Source organism: Oreochromis niloticus, linkage group LG14 (assembly GCF_001858045.2).
Source record: "Oreochromis niloticus isolate F11D_XX linkage group LG14, O_niloticus_UMD_NMBU, whole genome shotgun sequence".
NCBI lineage: Eukaryota > Metazoa > Chordata > Actinopteri > Cichliformes > Cichlidae > Oreochromis > Oreochromis niloticus.
Window position 1 is genome coordinate 10,560,449 of NC_031979.2, and position 24,207 is coordinate 10,584,655.

Genomic DNA, 24,207 nt, shown 5'->3' on the forward strand with positions numbered 1-24,207 from the left:
TGGTCAGGTTTTGGTTTTTTGTTCCCCCAAACACTTGTTGATGTAAACTTGCAACAGCTGTGGCTGAATGTTGATATGTAAACAACTTTTGAAGGTGGAACTATTACTCAATACTTTTTAAAATTACCTTTTAAAAAAAAAGTACAAACATGTGTAAAGGCAATTACATTTAAATTAAATATTACATTTGTGCGAAAACAAAGCTGACAACAACAGAAAATAATGACATGCTTTACTTTTCAGCCAAGCAGAAATTTAGCTTTAAATTACTGCTTACTTTGCCTGCCTACACGTGCAGATTAGCACGATCTGCAGCGTTTTGTGCCTTACGACATTTCCGCCAGCATCATCTGCAGTCAAGTTTCTGCTGTCAACAGTGAAAGGCTCGAGTACATCATCTCAACTGAAACGCTCCTTGCACATGTACTAGGGGGGAAACCCATATAGTAACACAAAGAAATGCAGGCAAACCCTGGACAATTAAATTGTTTTATTATTTTATTACAAATGTACAGCTTATGAGTTTCCATTACGATTGACCTTTTTAAGTCGTTGTTTTCCCTACTTTACAGTTCTTAATGTCTTCTGTTAAAAGATAACTCTCCCATCTCCCAAACTGTTGAGCTGTGAAGAAACACAGGAATGGCGACAGCACAGGCTACAGTGCACTGTCACAGCTGAGAATCTGATGTGTGTGTGCATGCGTATGTGTGTGTGTTAAAGTCTGGCTGAAGGGTTAATGTTTGTACCTGTGCATGGCTTGGTCCAACCGATAAGTTCAGGGTGAGTGTCTGATGTTGTCTATGTGCTAAATTCTGAACAGAATGAAGGCATATAAAGTCTGCAAAGTGTGACAAAACTGACGCAAGCATTAAACATTCACACTAGAGGCACCCTATGTAGTGTCCACTAACTCAGAGGAGGACTGGGCCATGTGCATTTTTAAGACCCCCCCCCCTCCTCGTGATCTTTTGAGATGACTGTAGTGTTAAGCCCAAGTGTGCTTCAGACCATACCCCCACCCATATTTCCATATGCCAAATCCAATCCTGCACCCAATGTACTTGAGCTAAGACCTTTGGGAGAGTGCAGTACATACTGCAGATCCTACTTCATCCAGCAGGTGTTTGAAAAATAGTGCAACTAAGATCAAAGGAGACACGTTGTCATTCCCATCTTCCCATGGATACGAGTAGGATCGTTAATATGTACAACATGACTACATAGTAACACCATAACGTAACCTCACAACATTTGAACAACTGCAAGTGCATCAGGTGCCAAGACTTAAGAGGTGAGCAAGGACTTGGTGAACAGAGGTCATGGCCTGAAGCCCATTTAGGCCAACAAATAGATAAATATCTCACAAACAAAACCTACAGCTTAATATAAAATATAGCATGAAAAATATACGTTCATATATATATTTATATATATATATGGCTCTAGACTAAAACATGGGCAATCATGATTAAAGGGGACAAGTTTTTCTTGCTGGCCCCCTGTGTGTGTGTGTGTATGTATAAGTGTGGTAGTATTTCTGTTGTATCAGCAGTCAGTACGAGATCACCGCAACTCAGCCAGTCATACAGGAGATGATGATGATGACGATGTGCAAAGGCATTCAATATTAAACAATGATACATTTCAAGAGTTTTTCAACGCACGGTCCAAGTTTCCCTCCCATGCAGAGACATGTGTGCAACTATGTCAAAGACTGAGGGGACATGGACTGAAATCCCACGTAGTGATCAGAGTAAAAGATTTAAAAAAATACATATATATAAACCATAAAATATTGGGGGGGAAAAAAAAAGTGGACAGAGAAATGATGAGGCATTACCTCAAGGTGTTTGGAGCCGATTTGTCATCTTGTGGGAAAAAAAGGCAGCAATACAAGACACAAACTGAGATGCGACTGTAGTTTGATCCTTCAGTGTTTCAGGTGAGTAACTGAACGTTCAGATTACAAAACAGAGCGAGGTGAGGAAATCTCTCTGTTACTGAGGAAACCAGCTGCGGGAGCACAGGTTTTAGAGTAGAATCTTAACTTTAAGAAAAGGGAAAGAGAAAATAAAAGAGGGCAGTCCTCCCAACGCGTTTACAGATATGACCATTTTTGTTCGGCACAGTACGCGACTGACATAAGTCGGCTGAACTGCACTGAGTTTTGTTCCCAACGCCGTCTGCAGAAAGGCGGATGGCTAAAAAGTGACTTCTGTGGCCCAGATCAGCAGGCTGTGACGGAAAACTGCTTGCAGGCTTCCACAGCTTGTCAAACAGTCTCAAGGGTCAAAACAAAAAAAAAAAACATAATAATACTTGGCAAACTAAATCAAGTGCACCTCAGAAGGCTATCTGCGATCCTGGTTGCCAGATCTGGTGCTTTTGTTTTTTTCTCCACAGGTCTACTTTTAAAGCTCAACTCCCAACACACCAGTGTGTCCACTTAATGACACTCAACAGTTACCAAGTAAAGCACCCGTGCCGCATAAGCACTTTTTGAGGAAGACTGTGGCTTAATCCTCCATGCGCAAACCAGATGTTCTTATTATTCTGCTTGGCACTGCGAAAAAATGATTACAAGGTGATTCTGAGATGATTCCACTGGCTCTGGTAATGAGGCGAACAGTAAGAGAAATCAAGCGCAAAAAAAGAGAGGGAAAAAAAAAGACAGCTGAGGACATAAAGGAGGAGCAGTTTTGATCCTGGTCCTGCCATAATGCATCATGCCTTTGGCAACTGTTCAACCCCCCACGGCCATAAGATGTATATATCACAAGATGAAGGAAAATGTAATAAAAACTCAACTGTCTTTGAAAAGGAGCGCTTGAGAAATGTCGAGGACCGTTTTTTTTCACAGGCTGATTTGTGTGTTTGTTTGTGTGTGTGCATGTAGACTTAAATCCCAGTAAGAGGTTAACACATACTCCCACCTGTCTCCATATTCAACTAAATGAGACAAGGAAAAAAAAACATACATAAAATTAAAAATGACAGTCAGTAAAATTATCAATACAAAATAAAACAATAGGCAAGAAAAAACAACAACAATAACAATAAATCACAATTATTCCAGTGTAAGGGTTTTTGTTTCTGTAAGTCAGTAAAAAAAAAAAAAAAAAAAGTATTTCTGTCAGACCAAACAGACCTGCACATTCAAAAGGCAAAAAAAGGAGAGGAAAGAAAGGAAAACATGCCAGATCATGCTGTGTACCACCAAAAGAAAGGGAAGGTGATGGGTTTAAAAAAAAAAAAAAAAAAAAAAAAAAAAGCTGGAGCCCCTCCTGTAAATGCTCACCCCCATGTGGAAGGAAGTGTGGGAATCGGACTGAGTGGCCTGCAGGTCCTTCTCTGCACCGGACGCTCATCCTGCCTGGGACAGCGTGGGGGTGTGGGGACAGAGAGACCAGAGGAGGGGGTTCAAAGGGAATAGAGGAAAGAAGAGGAGGAAGGACATCCAGACTGCTCATAAGGACGGAGGGACGGAGATGGCGTGGAGGCTGGTCTATCTACTTCTCTCTCAGAGCATACGCTGCCTCCCTCCCGAAGCAGGAGAGGGAGGGACGATGAGTGACAAGTGAGAATAAATAAAGCAGTCTATGACACGTATGCTCGTCACAGTTTGAGCAGTTTATGGTACACATCCCATTCCAACAGTCTGCTAAGGTCCCTGCGGGCTGTGGTTCCCGTGTTGGATCCTTCCTCTCGTCCTTTCCTACTTTCGCTTCCACGCGTGTGGAATTTTTTTCCATTCACTGTAGTGTTTCTATCATACAAACGTCCTCTCCTTTGCTTCCATCCAATTCCCTTCCTTTCTCTTTTCTCTTCCTCATGTCAGCCTTGCTCCCCCGTCACTTCAATCCCTTACCCTCCATCCTGTAGTGTGATCGTACTCCCCTCCCACCCCCTGCCCCTACCTCTTTCTCCCTCTCCCGGAAGCCCCCTCCCATCCCACTTTAAACCACACATGCACTGATCCTCTCTCTTTCTTTTGTCGGGTCACTGTTTCTTCTCACGAGTGGTGATTGTGACCAGTTGCTTGGCAGCCTTGGCGATGTCATAGGCGCACTGGATGACCTGCTGAGTGAGAAGCTGGTAGTCTACTGCGGGAGCGCCGGGCTCCGAAGGCGCCGCCTTACGGCACTCCACCTGCAGTCGCGAGGCACTGGAAGCCAACAGGCGGAGAGAACAGTGGACTGCATCCAGTGCTGGGCGCTGCAGAGAGATGGAAGCAATCAGAAAAAAGAAAAAAGAAGATGTAGATGTAGATGAGAGACACAGTGTGAGAAATAAAACATAAGCACAGGGCACTTACTTTGGGGAAGAGTGAAGCCATCTCTGTGACAGCAGAGTGGATCTTCTCAGAACACGGCACAAAACTGAAGAGAGAAATGATTCTTTAACTGAGGAGTCAAATGAGTCAAGGACTGTGCAGCAGCACTAATGCAGGTGAGCAGGAAGACTCCTGTGGTAAAGAGGGAGCTGGTCCAGGAAGCAAAGTTTATCAAACTGGGAGTTTGAGTGACTCACGTTAAAGGGGGGTAAAAAAAGAAAAACAGAGGTCACACAGCAAATCCACTTAGGCTAGGAGTTTATAGTGTGCCATTTTGGAGCAGTGATTTCTGTTGGTGTTATGTTTCCGCAGGTTTAGATTTTTAAAGAGATTTAAATAGATTTCTTAAGACCAGCAGTATTTATCAATAGGAAAGTTTAGTGTGCTGTAATTAAATAAAACAAAAGAGTTGAAACTGAGGAGAAATGCTGCCTTGGCCTCAAACTACAATAAGTTCATTCTTTCCTTATTACACCTATCGTCATTGGCCCTTGGTTACCCTGGTGACCATAAGTATGAGACTGCAAATACAAGCACCCACAACATTCTGAAGAGATTATATTTCTTATGTGGCTTCCTCTAGTAAAAGCTGGAAAATATTGCTAGCGCAACAGTTCAGCCTACGGCCACTGGAGTTAACAACTACATTCTCACTGTGCAGCTGTCGACTATCATTCACATCAGAGTTTACCATTTAAAAATGGAGATGAAGGTACTGTCTATGTCTATCAGACATGTGCTGCTTTGCATTAATCTGACGGCACCTGAGCATTTCAGTGCACCCCGGTCATTCTGCTGGAAGGGTAAACTTAGGGTTAGGGGACACAGCACCAGTATAAATTGCATGCGGTCACATGATCTCCTGTGTCTATGAGCTGCTCAGCTCTTTACAGTATTTACAGTAAGATTACTTAAATCACCATTTCTGACCCGCGGGAGATTTTATTTTAACCGTTTACAGGTTTTATACATGGTCTTGTATTTCCACCCCTAGTATATTCTTCTTTTCTGTCCTCTGTCTTTCTTTCACATCTTTGTGATTCGGCCTCTCGTAATGTCAACATCAACTGTTTGTGAATTGCTATGATCTGATTTGATATTGTGTTTTTTTCTGATTGAAATCAAGAAAAACACAAGCATGACATTAGCTTAACTCAACTTCTGACAGGCTGGTTGTAAGACACAATTAGATTTGTAATGTGTATGCATTTTATTTTAAGATGAAAAGGATTGTGCCACCATTTTTTCACCTACCTGTCGTGTTTGAACTCCTGAGCGGCCCTGAGCAGCTCCTGGATGTTCTTAGTCACCTGCTCAGTCTTCAGTATGACATCCTCTGTGCAGGGTAAGGTGGGGTCTGGCTCACCCCCCTCCCCACCCCCACCGCCTCCCTCCTCAGGCTCCCCACGGCCTTCCTCTTCACTGCTGCGGCCCATACTGGAAGGGGAAATGCATTACCCGCGCAACAATTAAAACCTCCTATTAGGGACAGTAGGTGACGTGGCCAAATGTCAACAGCTTGTGGCCCTTGTTTCTAACTAAAAACTGTTACCTCCACATTTGTGTTATAAGTAAATAAAAACACATTCCGTACATGCATTTTAAAAATAAGATCATTAAAAAAGTAGAAAAGTTGGTGGTTTGTGTTAGAAGGTTAGGGGATCTATTTTTTTTAAAACCTTCATATTTACATTCAAACACTGACCTTACTGAGGCGTCGTACATTTGTGTGTTGTCGTAGTCACTGTCGGTGCCACTGCCGTGCTTCTCTGGTTTAGGGACCTTGAAGAAAAACACAGCAGCAACTTAATAATCATCACACATCCTAATTATCACACATCGTGTCCTGTAAGTATACCTCCTCAACCAAAATTCTAATTTTCATTTGTTTCCATTAAAATTGAGATGTTTTGAACTGATGTCCATTAAATGGGACAAATATTACACTACATTTGGCATGTGGGTAATTCTAACGGGATGAGGGATATTCTGTGATTGAATCACAGGATTAGGGCCAACAGCAACAGACCTATGAGACACTGGTTTGGATAAAACAATGTAAGCCAATAACTTCAACTTTCTGAATGCATTAAGTGGAGGATCATAAAAAGAAATGAAGAGCCAAAACAACAGCAGCTCACCATGTATCTACCCATCTCTGCAGATCCAGACAGATACGGACTCCCTGAGCTGCCCTTCCTTACCTGGGAGGACAAAGGGAACACAAGGATAGAGAGGATGAGAGAGAGATGGAGGAGCATGGGTGAGGCCAGAAAGAAGATTAAAAAGAAATTGAAATATTAGCAGAAAGAGACAGATGATGAAATGAGCAGGGGGAAAAAGAAGCGTGGGGACAGAGAGAAGAAGTTTGTTTTTTTTAAATAAACAGCAGGAAAAAAAGGCAAACGAGTCAGTGAGAGCAGCACTGAACAACTCAACAGCTCGCCCATCATCTCAATCTACTCTACATGCCTCGCTGCTTATCTAACAGTAAGCAAACATACTGTCCACTAATCTAGCTGCTTCTGATTGACTTACACACGGCACACAGCATCTAAAAAGAGACTACCTATACTTAATACTAATGTTGATCTCTGAAAAACAGAATACATAATTACATACTGTGAGATAATACTACAAACTCAAAGATGAAATGGCAAACGATGCAATGACAGACAGAATGCTTACATCCAGAGGATGCACGGCTGCACTGCAGTGAGCAAAGAACGGACAGGTGAAGAGACACACAGACAGAAAACAGACAAACAGGTAAATCTTTGTGTGAAGTAACAGTCACCAACTTGGTGCGGCGGTGAGGAGTAGTTGTGTCTGCATTCTGTAGCTCTATTAACGTGCTGTAAACTAAATGCTGCTGAACTGCTCACCTGGTTGTCTGCAATATGAGAAACTTTTTTTTTTTTTTCTTTAAAGTGGTGGTGAAACAAAAATGAACTTCTGTGCATCTGTGTGTATGATCCCAGCATTTCCAGATTAAGCAACTGTCCAGGAGCAAAGACGTCAAAGGGGTTTGAAAAGGTCAAAGTGTGCAGAGCAGGCTATGCAGTGGTGTATCAGAGGCTTTTGCCAGGCAGCAGAACAGAAGAAACAGTCCTTTTTGGGGGGGTTTCCCATCTTTCTCCTTCAGGTCACACGTATGCACTCCATCATTTATGCAGTTATAAAGCTCAATATTACAAATCTTTTTGAACACATAACAAAACTTCCCTTAAAAATGGGTTCGTGCACAACTGGATCTTTTGAAAGAGAAGGACTGAGAACTGAGATGCAAGGGGAAAGAAGAGGGGAAAAAAATGTAAAGATCAGGTTCAGACCATCACCTATTTAATCAGGCCAAAGACAGGCAATCAGAGCCACCGAGGCGAAGGTGGTGAGTGGAAAGGGGACAGGGCCGTTCTAACTTACGCTGGCTGTGTTGAGGGGCTGCAGGCGGGGCGTTAGGGAGTCCAGAACTGGGGGACCGTGGGCCGTGGGGCCGGGGGCTGCCCCTGGCTCATACATTGAGAAGGCCTGGCGTTCCCTCCGGTGAGGGTGGGAGTGGGGGGTGGCCGTGGAGGGCACCGAAAGCACCGGTGGGTCCCCTCCTGGCCCAAATCCACCCACTCCACCTCGCATCCCACCCACTGCCCAGTGGCCTCCTGTTCCCCCACCTCCACCAGGTCCCCCTACCCCATGGCCAGCTGCTCCCCCAGCCTGCTGGCCCCTCCGTAGCGCACTGTTCTCTGTCTGCATCCGGGTGATCTAAAGGAGAGGAGGAAGGCAGCAGGGAGGGATGAGAGAATGGAGGGAGGGATGGAGGGAGGAACATGGGAAGGTTGAAGGGAATTGGGGGAGGGGGAGTCAACTGAATGGTCAAAAACAAGCATCTATATTCAGGCTCATATCGGGCTTCACATATTAAGTCAGTATTGAGGGGGGGGGGTGCAACACATGGCATTACACTCCAATAAGCTGGGACTGGGTCTTAGGGAAGGGGTCGAGGGCTACAGTACATACCTGAAAATACAGTGTTTGTGTTCAAGGGGTCAATGAGGGGAAACTGTAGGCTCATCTGCCCTGAGGTACTGTTGCCTAGCGCCCTAATCTGACACATTTGTTATTTGCAGTGTGGTTTTTTTTCTATGTTTGTTTCAAATCTTCATTAAATCCTCAGTGACATGAGAAGATGAACACATAAATGAATCACTTAAGCCAGTCGCTAATGAACATATTAGGGAAATGACAATGACTCACGGGAAAAAAAAGATGCAACAATGAACAACACATGAGCTCCATCAAAAGTAAAAAATTTCACATGAGGACAACAATAGCTTTAGTTTCTATACAGCGCTGGAAAGCTGTCGCCAAATATATCAACCCGAGACAGCAGTGAAGGAAAAATAACACCCTGACAGGGAAAAAAATCATCTTGCAAAGATATTAATTCTCTCCATCATTCTACCCTTTTTCTGTCTGAATCAACTGCTCCGTCTCTGTTACCATTCTGTCTCGTGTCTTCTAGTCATCATTACCAAGCACACCTTTTATTCCAACTTCTATTCCTTTTTTTTCTCTTTCTAAGAAGCCACGCAGCAAACCCTTTATTAGTCTGAATGGTCACTGCCAATCCTCTCGATCCACCTGCACTCCTCCTACCTCCTTCTGGAGCCGCCGGAGCTCCTCGCTCAGGTTGTTGTTAACCTTCATCAGCTGCTGCACCTTAGCTTCTGAGGAGGCCAAAGCCTTCTTCACCTCCAGATACTCCTGCAGGGTGATGGGACCGTCTGACAAGTCTGAGGAGTCCATACTCTGGATCGATAGGAACATATAAGGCAGGAGGTCAAACACATTGAAAAATTCATGCACTAACACGATTCTAAATATGGATGTAATTTATACATTTTTTTAAGCTGTGGAAAAAACAGAGCTGTGGCTGTGAGGCAGGAAGAGGCCTAGCTTGAAGGTAGGATCACACACACACACACACACACACACACACACACACACATATATATGCAGACATTAGACCTTTAATTCTTGCTCTCAATATTCCCCCCCACAGCCTGCTCAGATTCAGCCCTCTACCACTCCCTGCAATTAAACCAATAAATACACCTTTCATAAACTACACTTTATAGCCTTCTGCTTGTCATTCATCTACCACTATTTCTATTACCCCCTGTTCACACTAGAACACACAATTCTTTGATGCTGTGAGCACTGTAAAACAACAAATGCATATATTTCCTTGGATATAAAGGCGAGTAGATCCTCCAGCTTGCCGGGGTTTTACCCTGGGCATGAAAAGAAGCTTGTTACTGGTTTAGCTTCATTTCTACCCCTCCCACGTCATTCTTCCTTCCTTTTGTTTCTTAAATCTGTCTCCTTCTCTTTTCCCTCCCATTACACACACGCTCTCTCTGTGCATGAACAATGCCTACTCTGACAGGGACCCAGAATAACTCATGATGTCACTCAGGAGCTATGTGGCAGCCATGAGTGCAGCCACTTCCCGCAAAGCATGTTGGGAGAAGCAGTCATTCAAGCCACTAAACTGTGGAAAAGCTTTGCTTACTAATATGACTGAATGAAATGCAGGGATAGAGGGAAAGGAAACACATCAAAATGGTGATTAACAAGTATGAAAGCCACACAAACGTGGGGTAAAGTGTAGCTATCTAGAAAAAAAGAAAAGTGTGTCACATTGTATACCTTTGCACGGTTGCTACGTTGCGTGTTGTTGTTGTTCTGGGTGGTGAGCTCGCTGTCTGTGTCCTCGTCAGAAGCTACGCTGTCGTAGTCGTGCTGGTCATCATCGATGCCCAGGTCTACCGGGTCTGATAACGGAGGAAGAAAAATCCGCCCATTTACAGTTTTCTTTTACGTAATATTAGCACTCGCTCATCTCTCAAATTTGATCTTTCTCCTGGGAGTGCTCAAAGTAATAACACTGCTAACTGATTTTAACCACCTGTGTGTCGTACTTGACTGTTTCATGTAAGAATAGACTGTCACACAGGAGTGATTCTCTTATAACTGTGCTGCTGCTGCGACACAGGTGATTCTAAAAGTTTTAAGGTTTTATGCTTTGCAGACTTTTGCACACTGGTATAAACAAATAAATGGATATCTATGCATTGTGCATATTAATCAGGTTAGATGGCACTGCCTTCAAAGTTTAAAGTCTCGCCCTCCCTCTCAGTCTCACCAGTAGGGCTAAGACCTTTTCCCTGCTGTCTTCTTTTAGCGTCACTCAAGATGTCGATGATGAGGGTAGCAAACTCTCGGGCGTTGAAACGGGCGAGCTTCTGGCGGCCCTGAGAAAAGAACAAGCCGGGAGTTACACAAACACATGCGCACACAAACACTGGCATCAAAGCCTGAAATTCAGTTCAGCGTTTCTCTTTTTTCAAATCATGAGCTGAGTATGAGACAAATACAATGGGGCCCACAGTCAGTGGTTCAGTGCCTGTGTGACTGCTGTGGTCAGTTACCATGTGCTGTGGAAAAACACAGTCATACTCTCAACACACACAGCAACACAACATGTGCAAAGGAACATAAACTCTACAATTAGGTTAGCGTCCAGGCATCTGCATAAGAGCACAAGAAGGTCAGCTCCCACCAAAGTGTAAAACCATTCACAGAAGTTCAACTCTAAAGACGTGATTTCTTCTGTTTTCAACCATAAATAGCAGCCTCTGACCGCAGTGAACTGCCCAATCACGTGAAAGCAAACGTGGCCATGTGGGAGTTGTTTGTATATGTGTGTGTGTGTGTGTGTACACTTGGATTTGAGTGTTTACACCAAAAATGAGCCATGCAGATGACTATAAACTTTGTAAGTGGACTTGAGATTTCGCTCTCTACCTCACAGGGAGAGAGAGAGATAAAGAGAGAGGACAGAAAGATTACACTCTCACAGCTGAGGAACATCCGCTGCTAATTTCACACTCCTTCTCTGCTTGTCCCCCCCGACAAACACATAAACTACCTATCTAAGATATAAGAAATCTCCATTTTGTCTTTTTTTCCTCCCCCCCATCTGTTCCTTTAAATCAGTCGTTACAAACGTATACGAGTACGTGCGTCTTTACCTGGTTGCGCGTTGCAGAGTATTCAGGATTGACTGGTAGGAAAGGGACTGCGCTGCGTTCTGTTACCAGAGTGCTGTGGTTCTGGGTCGTAAGCCACACTGGAGACAAAAACGTAAAGCAAAAAATAAATCGTGAGTGCGCGTTCAAACAACAAGGTCGCCCACATCCAACCGCACGCAGCCCATCCACCCACACATCCTCAGAGATATAAACAAAGTACAGCGAATCTCTTACAGTGCAGTTTTGTGCTCTGCGTGCTGTTGGTGGTGCGTCTATGAGTCTATCCCTGCTACTTACCTGTGTGCTTCAGTCAGAAAGCGCTCTCTGACTTTTGCCCATACTGAAGGAAAAGGAGAGAAGAGAAGGAAAAAAGAGAGAGAGCCGAAGAGGAGGAGAGAGACTCAAGAATTTGCGAGGCACTTCCTCGCTCCAATTCTCCTCCTCCTCCTCTTTCACTCAAAACATTTTGGCCTTCCTCTTCAGCAGTTTTTTCCTTCTCTCCTCGCCCTGTGTTTCATATTCACTTCCTTTTTTCTTTGGCACTCCTTATCTTTCTATCAGTTTCACTCCCATAAATTTTCCTCAAGAGTTTTTACGTTTTCTAGTTTGTATCAACATCAATTTGGTCCACAAAGGGGAAAAAGCCCAAAGGCACGGACCCAGGCAGACAATTGTACAGGGTATAAAAGGAAGCGATAAGGCTCACCTGCATCATTTTCTCTGCGATCCACCTCGTCGTAGACGTCCATTGCTAGCTCCTCAAACAGCCGATTGTTTAGCTGCCACACATGCGCACACAAATTGACATTAGCGGGTCTTCTTGTACATGTCTACATAGATACAGCACGTGCTGAACAATAAGCATCAGCGTGACAAACCAGAGAGAGCAGATGAAATAAAATGAACTTAATAACAATTTATCAGATTGACATGGAGAGAACAAACAGCTCGGAGCAGAAAATCTGTTTGTGACACCAACTCTGACATTTTCTTTTCACCCGACAAAAACTCTTTTCTTGTATTTTTAAATTTTTTTAACTTCCAAGAACCTGTTAAAAAAACAAACAACCCCCCCAAAACACAGCAGTCTGTTGCTTTTGACATTATAACCATAAGCTATGTAAATTCAACTCACCGCTTGGAGCTTCTTCTTGGCAGCCTTGGCCAGTTCTGAGAGGTCCAGACTAGAACAAAAACACAGAAGATGACAATCAAAGAGGTATGGTAAATATACAGTGGAATAAAGACACAGAGAGGAAGGGGACAGGGGAGGGAGATATGAGATGGAAGAAAAAAGTGAGAGGTGAGGAGGTGGAAAGGGAGTTTTTTCTAGAATGAGGAGGGAAGGCGGGTACATTTGGGGTGGGACAACTTGTTCTAATGGTGACTGCTGGTCAGGTAACAACAGCAATATAAATGTGAGTTGGCTTTCACATATTATGCTGTAGGGGTGTCAAGTTTGTGACATAGTGAGATTACAGAGATTCGAAGATTTAAAGACTGAACTGAAACTCTTTGGCCTAAGATGTCACTAAGGATACACACTGAAGTAAAATTTGAATATGCGAAAAAGCCTGGTGTGATTCAAAGACACAAGAGTCTTTCAGTCACAAGACTTCTTGATTATTAACATCTGTTTTAAACTTTATAATCTATAAATAACTGTTCAATGCCACTCAAGAAAAGCTGGATGCACTGTGGGATACAAGAGAGATGGAAGTATACAGAGAGGGGACCGATGGGGAGAAAGAGATTCTGGGGGAAAAAAAGAACAAGGAAAGTAAAGATACCTCTGTGTCGGGCACTTAGGACGAGCTCTGACTCCACCAAGCACAGCGAAATGGAGAACAGAAGACAGAGTGAGAAAAACGGGAGAAACAGACAGAAAGAAGGGGAAGAAAAGCCACATGAAAACAGCTTTAATTGTTGTTGTCAAGAGGAACCATTCACCAGAAACAGAACAGATGCAAGTGGAGTTAAGATGACAGCACAGAAGTAAGACCCATTTCAGTAACAAACAGATCTGGAGGTGCAACACATCTCTGAACTGTAGCTGAGAAAACCCAGCGCCCATCAAACAGGTGAAAGAAGCCGTGCTAAGAAATGCTGAACTCGATGTGTCACGGCCTGAGCACTCGTGTGTCTTTCAAATCCACGCTGCAGTTCAGCATTACTTAACCAAGCGCGGTTCAAGTATCTACCTCACCAAATTCACAGTGAACAGACAGCTTAATAAAGACTTCCTTTACCTAACTCCTTTGTGGGGGCTTTGGTGCCACCCTGTGGTCAGAACACTAAATTATATCAATACATACATGTCAGACAGAGAAATTAAGCAGTCACAGAAGTAAGGCAAGTTTGGCAGCTGCAAGTTCACTAATGTAGATATTTATTTTCAAGCAATTAAATGACAACAGACTTGCAGCTGTTCATAATTAACTTAAGACAATAAAATGATAATTTGGTCCATACCTGTCTGCCATTTGAGGAATGATATAGTGGCCATTCTTGTGATCTGGGAGAGAAGAGAAAAATGTAACAGCCGAATAACAAAAATCTACCACAGTATGTTACTGAGGTTAACTGCTGTGTTTAAAGGCATGTGAGGAGGAGTACAAAAACAGGGAAAACTGGTGCATTAGGTTACCTGGACGCCGACCGCACAGGTAGAAGGCTAGCCTGTCCGTCAGCTCATACTGACACTCTACCAGACGCTCTGCTAGCTCTATATGGCCCGCCTGCCTGGAACACACACGCGCACATAAAATGATTCTACTTGTGTTGTGTTTACCATTAGATGACTCAATTCCAGAGCTGAACAGGCTCTAAATGCAGGTTTTGTATTTACTGAATTGTGCTTTCAAATTCCAGTACCTAGCATAGTCCATAGGTGTGCGTCCGTTAATGTCAGGCGATCCAGGGTCTGCACCATACACCACGAGCAGCTCAGCCTGCAAGATCTGGCCTGCCTTGGCTGCCACATGAAGTGGGGTAGTGCCTTTCTCCTGTGGGACAGACACAGAAACACAGTCACAAAAAGAGACGCCTGGCATAAAGAGAGTAAGTTAACAGCACAAGACGAAAATGTGAGTCAGCGGTAGATTTTCTTTTTCCTGACCGGGTGGAAGAAGTTAGCCTGAGCGCCGAGGGACAGGAGCCGAAGACACGTCTCTAAACTCCCCGTCCGCACGCTCGAATGAAGTTGCTAATAGAGAGGGAGAAACAGACAGGTAGAGAGGAGTGAGAGAAACGGGGAGAGTCGGGGGCGGAAAGATTAAACATCACAGAGAGACAGAAACAAACTGAATTCCCTTATTAGCCCAGAGAGGCACCACAGCGCTAGAGATGATTGTTGCATCCTGCTGTGTCATTCAGATCACTCCCTGCTGGGTTGGGGGGGGGTTTATAAGTAAAAGAGCATCTGTGTGTGTTTGCCTGAGTGCATGAGCGCATGTTTATGTGCAACATCCGCTACTGACATTCATGAAGGAAACAACCTTTGTGCTTAGACATGCTGTTCCACAGTATGGCTGTGTCAGTATAGGCTAATTAACCTGAACTCATAACATCCTACCCATCAGCTCAGTACAGAGTAACATTAGAGCGCAGATTAAAGACAATACTGGTTTTCTGTTATCATCCACACAAGTGCAGAATCCTTCACTTAGCAGATAAAAGAAAGCATGCTTATAGGTCTACAGAGGACAAGTCGAGTTAAATTATTCTTTTATTGTTTATCAAGAAAAAAACACGTGGCGCACGCATTCAATTCAGCAGCTGCATAACGCCGTTTTCTTACCTTACTGAGATCCTTAGTGGTGACGCCGTCGTCATCACGGCAGGGCAGCTTGTGCACGAATGCGAGCATCTGGTATTTGGCTCTGATGAACTCTGACTTGGTGGGACTGCACAGGAGGGGAAGTTGAGATGGTTACCAAAAGCCCAGGCCTCAAAGGTAAACAAGAACACGCGAGGACAAAATATGTGGAACTGCAATTCATGCAATAAACCCTATTATACAGCAAAATGCGTTTCAGCATCATGACTGCAAGCGCATATAGTGCCCCACCGAGGGATTTGAAGCCCCACTAGAGGTAAGGTCATTTTGCTTTGACTTCATTTTTCTCTCTCACCCCCTCACTCTCATCAAATAGAAAGATCAGGCGCCTTTCTGTGTGAGGTACAGACACAGAAAGTGCTGTAATAATAGACAAAGGTCCCCCAGCAGTAATAAATAATCTCTACAGTGAACCAAACTGATGGGTTATGCCTAGTTTCCTAGTTTGCTTTACATAAATGGATAAAGAAATAAATCTGATGAACACTGCAGAGGTTTTTAAGAGGCAGTTCACACTAAACTTCCATTTTCCGGTGAAAAAGAAATGAGCAAATATTTTTCCTGCGGGTCCCGATCTCATGACTCTCCCAAAGCCATATTTCAACCCACAACGCACTAATGTACTTAGAAATAAATACTAGCTGCAATTGTTCTTCACCAGTCAAAAAAAAAAAGAGAGAGAAAAATTATGCTTACAAAGGGACAATAATTTCTCTGTGTCCTAATGTGGATTTTGAGCCTGTGCAGAGCACACTTACTGGACTTTGTCCTGGGGGTTCGGTTTCCTGCGGCCACTCTGCACCTGAGCTGGGTCCAGGAGACTGTGTTCCCATATGGAGTTGGCCCCGTTACTGGCCAAGGTCTGAACCATCTGAAACATAAACGCGTACACACACACACACACACACACACACACACACAGAAGTGACTCAGTGATGGTTTGCTGTCATGAGCATGTTTTATTAAAGTCACCGTAGAGCAGTGTGTTCGGAGTTTGTCACACGGAAGAAAAATGTGTTATCCTCTGGCTAAACTGACTGTTAATCACAGAAAATTAGGTTTCAATATCCTGGAAAAAAAAGCAATATTCTCTGCTTAGAGACGCTGGAAGCCTGTCTACTGAAGATGCTACGACTGTGCGCCCAATCATGGGAAGGCAGTTTCTCTCAAAGATAAAGTACCTCTACAATTTGAGAAATTGATTATCGATCTAGAAGCTTTTTCTGGATTAGTACAGCCACGTACAACAACCAGGCGATCAGATCATTATGACCACCTGCCTAATATTGTGTTGGTCCCCCTTTTGCTGCCAAAACAGCCCTGACCCATCGAGGTACAGACTCCACTGGACCCTTGAAGCTGCGCTGTGGTATCTGGTACCAAGATGTTAGCAACAGATTGTAAAGAAACCTTTAAGTTTAAACATTGAAGTCCTGCAAGCTGTGCAGTGTAGAAATGATTCATCAGACCAGGCCACCTTCTTTCATTGCTTTGTGGTCCAGTTCTGATCCTCATGTGGCTACTGTTAGTGCTTTCAGCAGCTGATTGGGGTCAGCATGGGCGCACTGTCTGGTCTACAGCTGAGGCCCTACTGTGATGCTCTGTGTATTCTGAGAGCAGTAACCTTTTCAGCAACGTGAGCTATAGTAGAATGTTTGTAGAATCAGACCACATAGTCCAACCTTCACTCTCCAGTGAGCCTCCGCTGCCCATGACTCTGTCACTGGTTCCACCTTTGATAGATACTGACCACTGCAGACTAGGATCACCCCCACAAGAGCTGAAGTTTTGGAGATGTTCTGACCCAGTCCTCTAGCCATTGCAGTTTGGCCCTTGTCAAACTCCTTCAAATCCTTACGCTGCCCATTTTTCCTGGACAAAATCTTCCCTTGTTACCTAATTTAACCCATCCATTCACAGGTGACATGATGAAGAGATAGCCAGTGTTATTCACGCCACCTGTCAGTGGAGTGTCAGTATTCTGAGTCACCAGCACCTGAATACAATTCAGAGCAAAAAAAGATGCCGACCTACACAAAGTATGTCATTTGGTGACTATTACTGGAAAACTCACTCACCTCACTTAAATTTGCTAAGAAGGATTAGATATAGAAAGAACGGCCTGATTTATTTTGAACACAGATCTTTTTTTCAGAATGATGAGTATCACAACATCACCTCTGCAAGGACTACTGTCCTCTCTGATCTTTTACAAGCTTTAAAACAACTGAGATCCACAGACAACCTGCTGTTAGGGCGTTTTCACATCTGATTCGTACTCTGGTTCGAATCAGTTTATGAGTCAGTAAACTTGTAGCCGTTCTCCCATGCTTTGGTTTGTTTTCACGCAGAGAAAAATCCAAGTGAACTCCAAGTGAACCAAAATGTGTCACTACAAACCACGTGACAATGTTCAGTCTGCTTATTAGCCAGATGTGTCTGGAAGAAGGCGCTGTGTTCTGGACTATAAGAGAATTTACTTCCATTAGCATTTGCAGATCTATCAGACCCTAACCCTAACCCTGTGTGGCTGCTGGATGTTTTTAGCTCAAACTTGCTAATTGGTTTGGATCTAGGTGGGATCACGTTCACACCATAAACTCCTCCAAAGGTTCTCAGTGCAGTCGTTTTGGTCTGCACCTGAGTGCGATTACAGTGTTCGCATCTGCACACATGAACCACACTGAAAAGGAAAATGAACCAAGTTTGACTTAAACGGATTAAAAACCACAGGTGTGAAAATACCCTTAGAGGCGCACAGGGCTGAAACCACCATACAATGATTGTGTGTGTGTGTGTGTGTGTGTGTGTGTGTGTGTGTGTGTGTGTGTGTATTTCTTTACAATGATTGTGCGCGTGTGTGTGTGTGTGTGTGTGTGTGTATGTATTTCTTTACAATGATTGTGCGCGTGTGTGTGTGTGTGTGTGTGTGTGTATTTCTTTATTTCTTTTGGGTTCTGCTCAGGTCACATTTACTAACATTAGCAAATGTTTCATGAAAATGATGCTTTCCTACAACATGTAAAATTCACATTCAGAAAGTAGAAGACTTTCTGGGGTCTACTGATGCTAATGCAGTTCTATATGTTTTAAAACTACATCAGTGTTATGACTCCAGTGCATCACTGAAACATAACTTCTGGACTGGCCAGAAAAGCTTGGAAGAAATTAGTTTAACGGCTTATTTTCATGATCTAGTATCATATAGCTCACAGTCACAGTGATTTCTGTAACTATTATCTAACGCGTATAATGTGTTACGAAATAAATCTAAATTATCTTCAGTAAAGCTGCAGAACAACCCTGATACATATTTGTGCTCTACACTGGAATCAAAACTGGTTATAAAACCAATAAAGCCAAAAACTCCCACACTCCTCATGCCTCCTTAATTACAGGATGAAGCTGAAGCAGCACTAAGCACCTCAACCTGCATTTAGGCCATACTGAGACGAACACAGATATACAACAAGAGTACAGACAGACTGACAGATCAAAGTTAAACTGTATGATAAAATAAAAAATAAACACAAACTGCAGTACTGTGGATTTGCATCTTCTGAGCTGACTAAGATTTCTGCAGTAGCTCTTCTTTCTGTGGCACTATTCTGGGTACTGCGTTTGCCTCACAAGCCCTTCCCTGTTTCTCATTCCTTCACTCTTCATTTCTCAGACTTACCTGCAGTAGGGAGGGAGGCCAGCCGCTGTGCCTCAGGTGCTTGACTATGGAGATATGGCGGCCTAAACTGCGGTGGACCGAACAGCATTCATCACAAATCAGGACCCCTCGGTTGATACTGGTCCAGCCCGGGTCTGACAGACAGAAAAACACAGACAGCATTAGTATTTTTTAAAGCACACTGTGACTGATAATTAGACTTTGGAGATTTTTAAAAAATATTAAGTGCTTTCCGTCCAGGCCACACGAACATACTCATGAATATCTACGACTTATGACGTGGGTGGTCCAAATTACAGTTTACTACACAACTATAATGCCATTTTTTCCCAGGAGATGTGGTCTACCTACACTGCTACTCTTTTAGGCTTCAGTCAATATCAAGTCAAACATATGTGTGTCTTTTTATAGGTCTTTTTCGATGTTTCTGAGCAAAACCACATGATGGATAAAATAAAGACGAGTACCAGACAGTGATCCTGTCACAGATATTCCAATTAAGTTTATACATTTTATACATTTCTCAGCTGAATGAGCAGCTGGTTTGTATTATGCACATTAAGAGTAAAGCAGGATGTATATGTCAGTAATGAATCAAAGGGCTTTTATAACAGAGAATTTTTGAATAAAAACTGGGTTATTGAAAATATAAGAACTAGACATTTTTAAATATTAACTCTGAAAAGTGACTTAAATAATGCAGAAATGAATCATGTGAAAGCACGACTATGTCGACACAGCTACATGGTTAACACTGGTGCCTCACAGCAAGAAGGTCTGAGATTCGAATTAGCCCATCTGGCCGGAGCCTTTCTGTTTAGTTTGTATGTTCTCCCCATTGCCTATAGGTGCAAATGGTTATCTGTCTCTATGTGTTAGCCCTGCGACCAGCTGGCGACCTGTCCAAGCTGGCTGTACCTCGCCTTTTGCCCTATGGCCGTGGGATAGGCTCCAGCCCCCCCGTGACCCTAAATTTAATGGACAGATGATTTAACATTTCCATATATCAGATAATCTTTTTTTTCTTTTAGGCAGATTACATATTAAACTGATTTCCCTAACATTCATTATGCGCATTTATGTATTTAACGCATTGCCCGACTTTGCCCAGATCAGCTGGTGTTGCAGACAGCCCTCTGGTCAACAAACTATGCAGCACTCAAAACACAGTTGAAGGGTGTTTCTCCCTTTTATTTTTTTACTTTTTTACTTTTCATTTATCATCTGTTATAAATGCTAAAGCCGATGAGCAAATAGTTAATACTGGCTTATAATATCAGTTTGCTTGGTCAGGCTCTGATTGCAATCAATTTTTAGTTCTTCCTGTAAAGAACTGTGCAAGTCTGATAAGAAACAGTTATATACAGCATTTTTACAAATATACAAGTTAGCTTGCACCTTACAGTCATAAACAGCTAGGAATGAGACAAGTTGTGCTTTGCTGCCATCACTAAATATTACTAGTTTATGACAGTGGCTTGACAAAGAAACCTGTTTTAATACCTAAGAGAAGAAACATATCTCTAAATGGGTGCAAATGAGGTGAGGAAGTGAAGGGCAGCAGCAAAGGCCAGTGCCAGTCCAATGACACTGAAAGACTGAGTCTGGGTTATGTTTATGCCCTCAGGACCCTGATGCGATGAATGCCTCACAACTAACACAGTCTGCAGTATCAAAACAAGCATCTGCACAGTTACATGCACACTGTTCACGCCCAAACGCACACACATCTACAATGTGTGTTGGTCACACTCAGCCTGGGATAAAAACTGTCTGGGCTTAGGGTATTAATGGAGCTAAAATAGTCCATCATCAGATGAACCGGTGTGCTTTAAGTCTTTTTGCCCATAGAAAAAAAGAAATAGGAAATGCAAAATGGCTTTTAAAAAAAGCTATAGCTCAGTTTAGAACAGCAGCCCTGTAGGCTTTAAAGGCCGCAGCAATTTAATTCCTTAATCTGTGTAATAAATATTAAAAAAAACTCCCACAGGCTAGGCTATCTGCCTGGTCTGCTAAATCAATATGAGGCTATGCCATTAAGCTATTAGAAGTGGATAGACTATTAGCAGTGCTGTATTGGTGAAATCTGCAGCATGTTGCTGCATAATGTTGCCTAAAGTTGGCCTAATTCATCAATCCAGTATAACATTTGTTTTTATACGTGTCAGCTAACCCTGCACAAAAACATATGCTACAAATGAGTGCAAGTTTTTAAAATTGTGTTACACTCCACTCTCAAACACTGAGATAACATGTTGCACACATCTGTATACTTTGGCCATTAACGGGTTAGCTTCAGGCTCATTTGGTGTATATCACAATGCATTTTAATACAGTGTTTAATTGTACTAAGTTTCAGCTTGCCGGATTTACTCCATCTTACTTCTAAATTTAACCAAACACAGCAACAACAGCAAAGCCTGACACGGACACCAACACAACATATCGACTCAACCCCGCTGTTCTCTTCTGTGAATAGTTGCACAAGAGTTTCAGTTTCCTAAACAAATGCATCTGTGCGCAATAAAGAGTTTACTATAGTGACGATGTGATTCACTGTTGCCATAAACTGTGCAGATTGCCATGGTGTGACATTAAAGGCTCCTGAAGCTTGGCTACGAAAGGAGTATCAGTCGTCCTTTGTAGCAATGCCATTGAGTTATCCCCCCAGTATGACACAAAGCTGGGTAGTAGGGAGGTGGCCTGTCACCAGGGGGCTAGGTCAGCATTTTGCAGAAAGCACTGCGTGCGTGTGTGTGTGTGTGTAAGTCGCAAGGAGGCTACATGCAGAGAGATGATGGTTGTAGAAGAAATGCACGGCTAGTAACAGGTACGCGAACAAGCCATCTACCATTGTGAATGCCTTATTTTGTCTAGTAAATAAACTAAAGCTTTAAAACATAACTAATATGTCACAGATAATGCGCATGTTGTTATTCTGCAGGTTAATATAGTATCAACGAAAGGAGTTCAACTGGGGTTTCATCAGTATGTAAAAAGTAACTCAAAGGGAACCAGAAAAGGCAAATAGGTGCTGAAGCATGTTAGTAAGTAATAATAGCAAGGTGTGCAATGCAAGGCTGGACTGCAGCATATAGACAGTTTAGAGTTATCAGGGGTCGCAGCTGTCATAAGAGCAGCTGCTGCACATGTATACATGAATGAATGCAAGCAAGGCACACAAGATCACCAATGATCAAGGGGATCGAACTGAAACAGCACGTGCATTTGGGGCTACATACGAAGGGTCTTATTAACATTGCCTCTAATCAGATTTTAACAAACACAGATGGGGCCAAAGGAGAAGTGGGTTGGAAACTAACCTAGAATTATGGATGGTCACTGTAGTGGAAATCACTACGCCCTGAACAGTATGGATGAAAGCTGAGACAGGTGAAGCTAGAAATTAACTTTGTGTTGTACTAGGTTAATGTAACTGAGGTGGCTTTTAAATGATTTTGAGGTACAACTACAGGTATGGCTCATTTCAGGTTTATGTTGAATTGTGCTCCAACTTAGGATGACTGTAAACTGAATTTACTCCTATTAATTCTCATTATTTTATTTCTTAACTTTACTGTAGATATTCTAAAATCATCAAGTTAAACAAACAGAAACTCTAGTTACGTTTTTGATACTTTACTGTATTTTTTAAGCCAAATTGTTGTTAAAGCTATTGACTGGTCGCTGACGCTTTAGCTGAATCAGCTTGGCAATAACTTGGCGTTTAGCAAAAGTTAGCTGAAGTAGCTAACGTCATAGCTAAGCTAGCAGTATAAAAAGCACAAACTCCAAAAGCCACGGGCAAGTGCTAACAATATGATAGCTGTTCATCGCTATAAATGTATTATTATATCTCAGGACATTCACTCTACCATAAATTCTTCTATCACACAGCTGCATAGTGACTCAAAATCGCCAGCTCGCTAGCCAAGCTAAGCTAACGTGTTCGGAAGTCTGTCCCGGTCACGAAAATCAAAACAAACGTCTCTTCGAGTGGGAAGGCAGCATAAAGCTGACACTCGGATCTTAAATTGCCCCAAATAAACTGCTCGTTCTCACATATGGCCGTGGTCAAATAAATATACCTATCAAGTTATTCAATGGCTTACATTAACGTTGAGCAGCTGTTAGCTAGAGATATTCTCCCGTTGTGGCAACACGCCTATTTTTTCCAGTGTTTATTTTGGGCCTAAACGACGCTTTGGAGCCCTGGCCGTTTTCCTGCTCTGCAGACCCTCTGACAATGACAGCAACTTCGGCCTTGTTCTCCCACCACGTCGCCCCTATCGACGCATTGTTCCAGTCCCATGGTCTGTTTTCTCTTTTTTTCTGTTCCTTACCTGGCGCACTGCAGTCAGCGCAGACTTCTGTTCTTTGTAGCTTTCTCGACATCTCGAAAGTGGATGAAACGGAGAGGTGGATGTCGGCGATGATGTGAATATTCGCCCGTCTTCCCCCCCGAGCTACAGACCGACGTCTGCCGTCAACCGATGCGGCCCCTGAATCCCCGGAAGCCGGGTGGTATGATCGGCTTTTCCCCCGGCCAGCTGACGACGACTGAGCTTCCCGTTAATTCCAGCGGTCTGTTCGCCCACGTTCGCTGATGAACTCCAAGACTGGATCCAAGTTATGTGAACATAGTTAATCTGTTTATATAAAGGATCTCATCTCGGAATATTGCTACAGTAAATCTGTTCCCTGCATTGCCTGCAACTCACCGAGAGACGGCAGCTCTTTACCTGACAGTATCCGCGCTCGCGCTCACTCACTCTGACACACACGAGCGCGCACACACACACACACCCAACATCCCGACAACTTAGGACAGGGAGGGACAGGGCGTGATGATAACCTTATATTCTTAAAGGTGAGGTGGTTTCGATAGAGTGGGACTTAATCACAATCTAAAATTCATGCTGACAGAAAAGTTACTTGATGTTAATCAGCATTTAGATATAAGACACACACTGCTCCATTTAAGCAGAAATATCGTGATCACCTTCTCTGACCTCTTAATGAACATTCAATGGCTGAGCAGCTTTAGCAGTCAAATGAAACATTAAAGTGCTATTGATTTATTGGATTTATCTGTTTCACTTTTCTGTCGTGTCGACAAGAAAAATCTGCTGTGAATAACGCAGAATAAGAGTAGAGGAACAAAAAGAATCAAGAAGTTTGGCTTTCATTTCAACTTTGATGAATTTTGTCTTTTGCTGTCATGTCGTGCGCTCCCCAGCCTTCTCCACAGTACGCCCAC

At 43.1% G+C, this 24,207-nt stretch overlaps 2 protein-coding genes across 7 annotated transcripts in view; one reads left to right on the top strand and one right to left on the bottom strand.

Annotated features, from left to right (window-relative positions):
• Window positions 1–475: 475 nt before the first annotated feature.
• Window positions 476–23,759, bottom strand: git1 (G protein-coupled receptor kinase interacting ArfGAP 1). 6 transcript variants are annotated; one of them, XM_019367647.2, is made up of 22 exons: window positions 23,669–23,759; window positions 23,291–23,566; window positions 18,948–19,081; window positions 16,027–16,139; window positions 15,230–15,335; window positions 14,549–14,635; window positions 14,305–14,435; window positions 14,078–14,172; window positions 13,903–13,945; window positions 13,680–13,724; window positions 12,566–12,614; window positions 12,137–12,209; window positions 11,431–11,528; window positions 10,542–10,650; window positions 10,046–10,170; window positions 8,990–9,142; window positions 7,760–8,095; window positions 6,478–6,540; window positions 6,042–6,118; window positions 5,591–5,773; window positions 4,319–4,382; window positions 476–4,218 (listed from the first exon to the last, which is right to left on the bottom strand). In XM_019367647.2, exons 2-22 carry the CDS (start codon window positions 23,340–23,342, stop codon window positions 4,003–4,005), a joined length of 2,352 nt encoding a protein of 783 aa, XP_019223192.1. In that variant the 5' UTR covers window positions 23,343–23,566; window positions 23,669–23,759; the 3' UTR covers window positions 476–4,002. The 6 variants fall into 6 exon arrangements, with proteins under 6 accessions (XP_019223192.1, XP_019223191.1, XP_003459246.1 ...); XM_019367646.2 differs by having other exon boundaries at window positions 23,291–23,756; XM_003459198.5 differs by lacking the exon at window positions 13,680–13,724 and adding an exon at window positions 13,221–13,247 and having other exon boundaries at window positions 23,291–23,755.
• Window positions 22,202–24,207, top strand: part of ankrd13b (ankyrin repeat domain 13B) — a 42,130-nt gene continuing 40,124 nt past the window's right edge. Inside the window, exon 1 of the mRNA XM_013266847.3 lies at window positions 22,202–22,340. Within this exon, the coding sequence (XP_013122301.1) occupies window positions 22,325–22,340 (16 nt within the window). The 5' untranslated portion in view covers window positions 22,202–22,324. The remainder of the gene's footprint in view (window positions 22,341–24,207) is intronic.

Excerpts from the sequence above, each read along its gene's own strand:
- git1 (XM_019367647.2), bottom strand. The coding sequence starts at position 23,342 with ATGTCGAGAAAGCTACAAAGAACAGAAGTCTGCGCTGACTGCAGTGCG. Across the intron at positions 15,336-16,026 it reads AACCCCCAGGACAAAGTCCA|TCCCACCAAGTCAGAGTTCA; the intron begins GTAAGTGTGCTC and ends CCTCCTGTGCAG. Across the intron at positions 8,096-8,989 it reads TCCGGCGGCTCCAGAAGGAG|ATCACCCGGATGCAGACAGA; the intron begins GTAGGAGGAGTG and ends CCTCTCCTTTAG.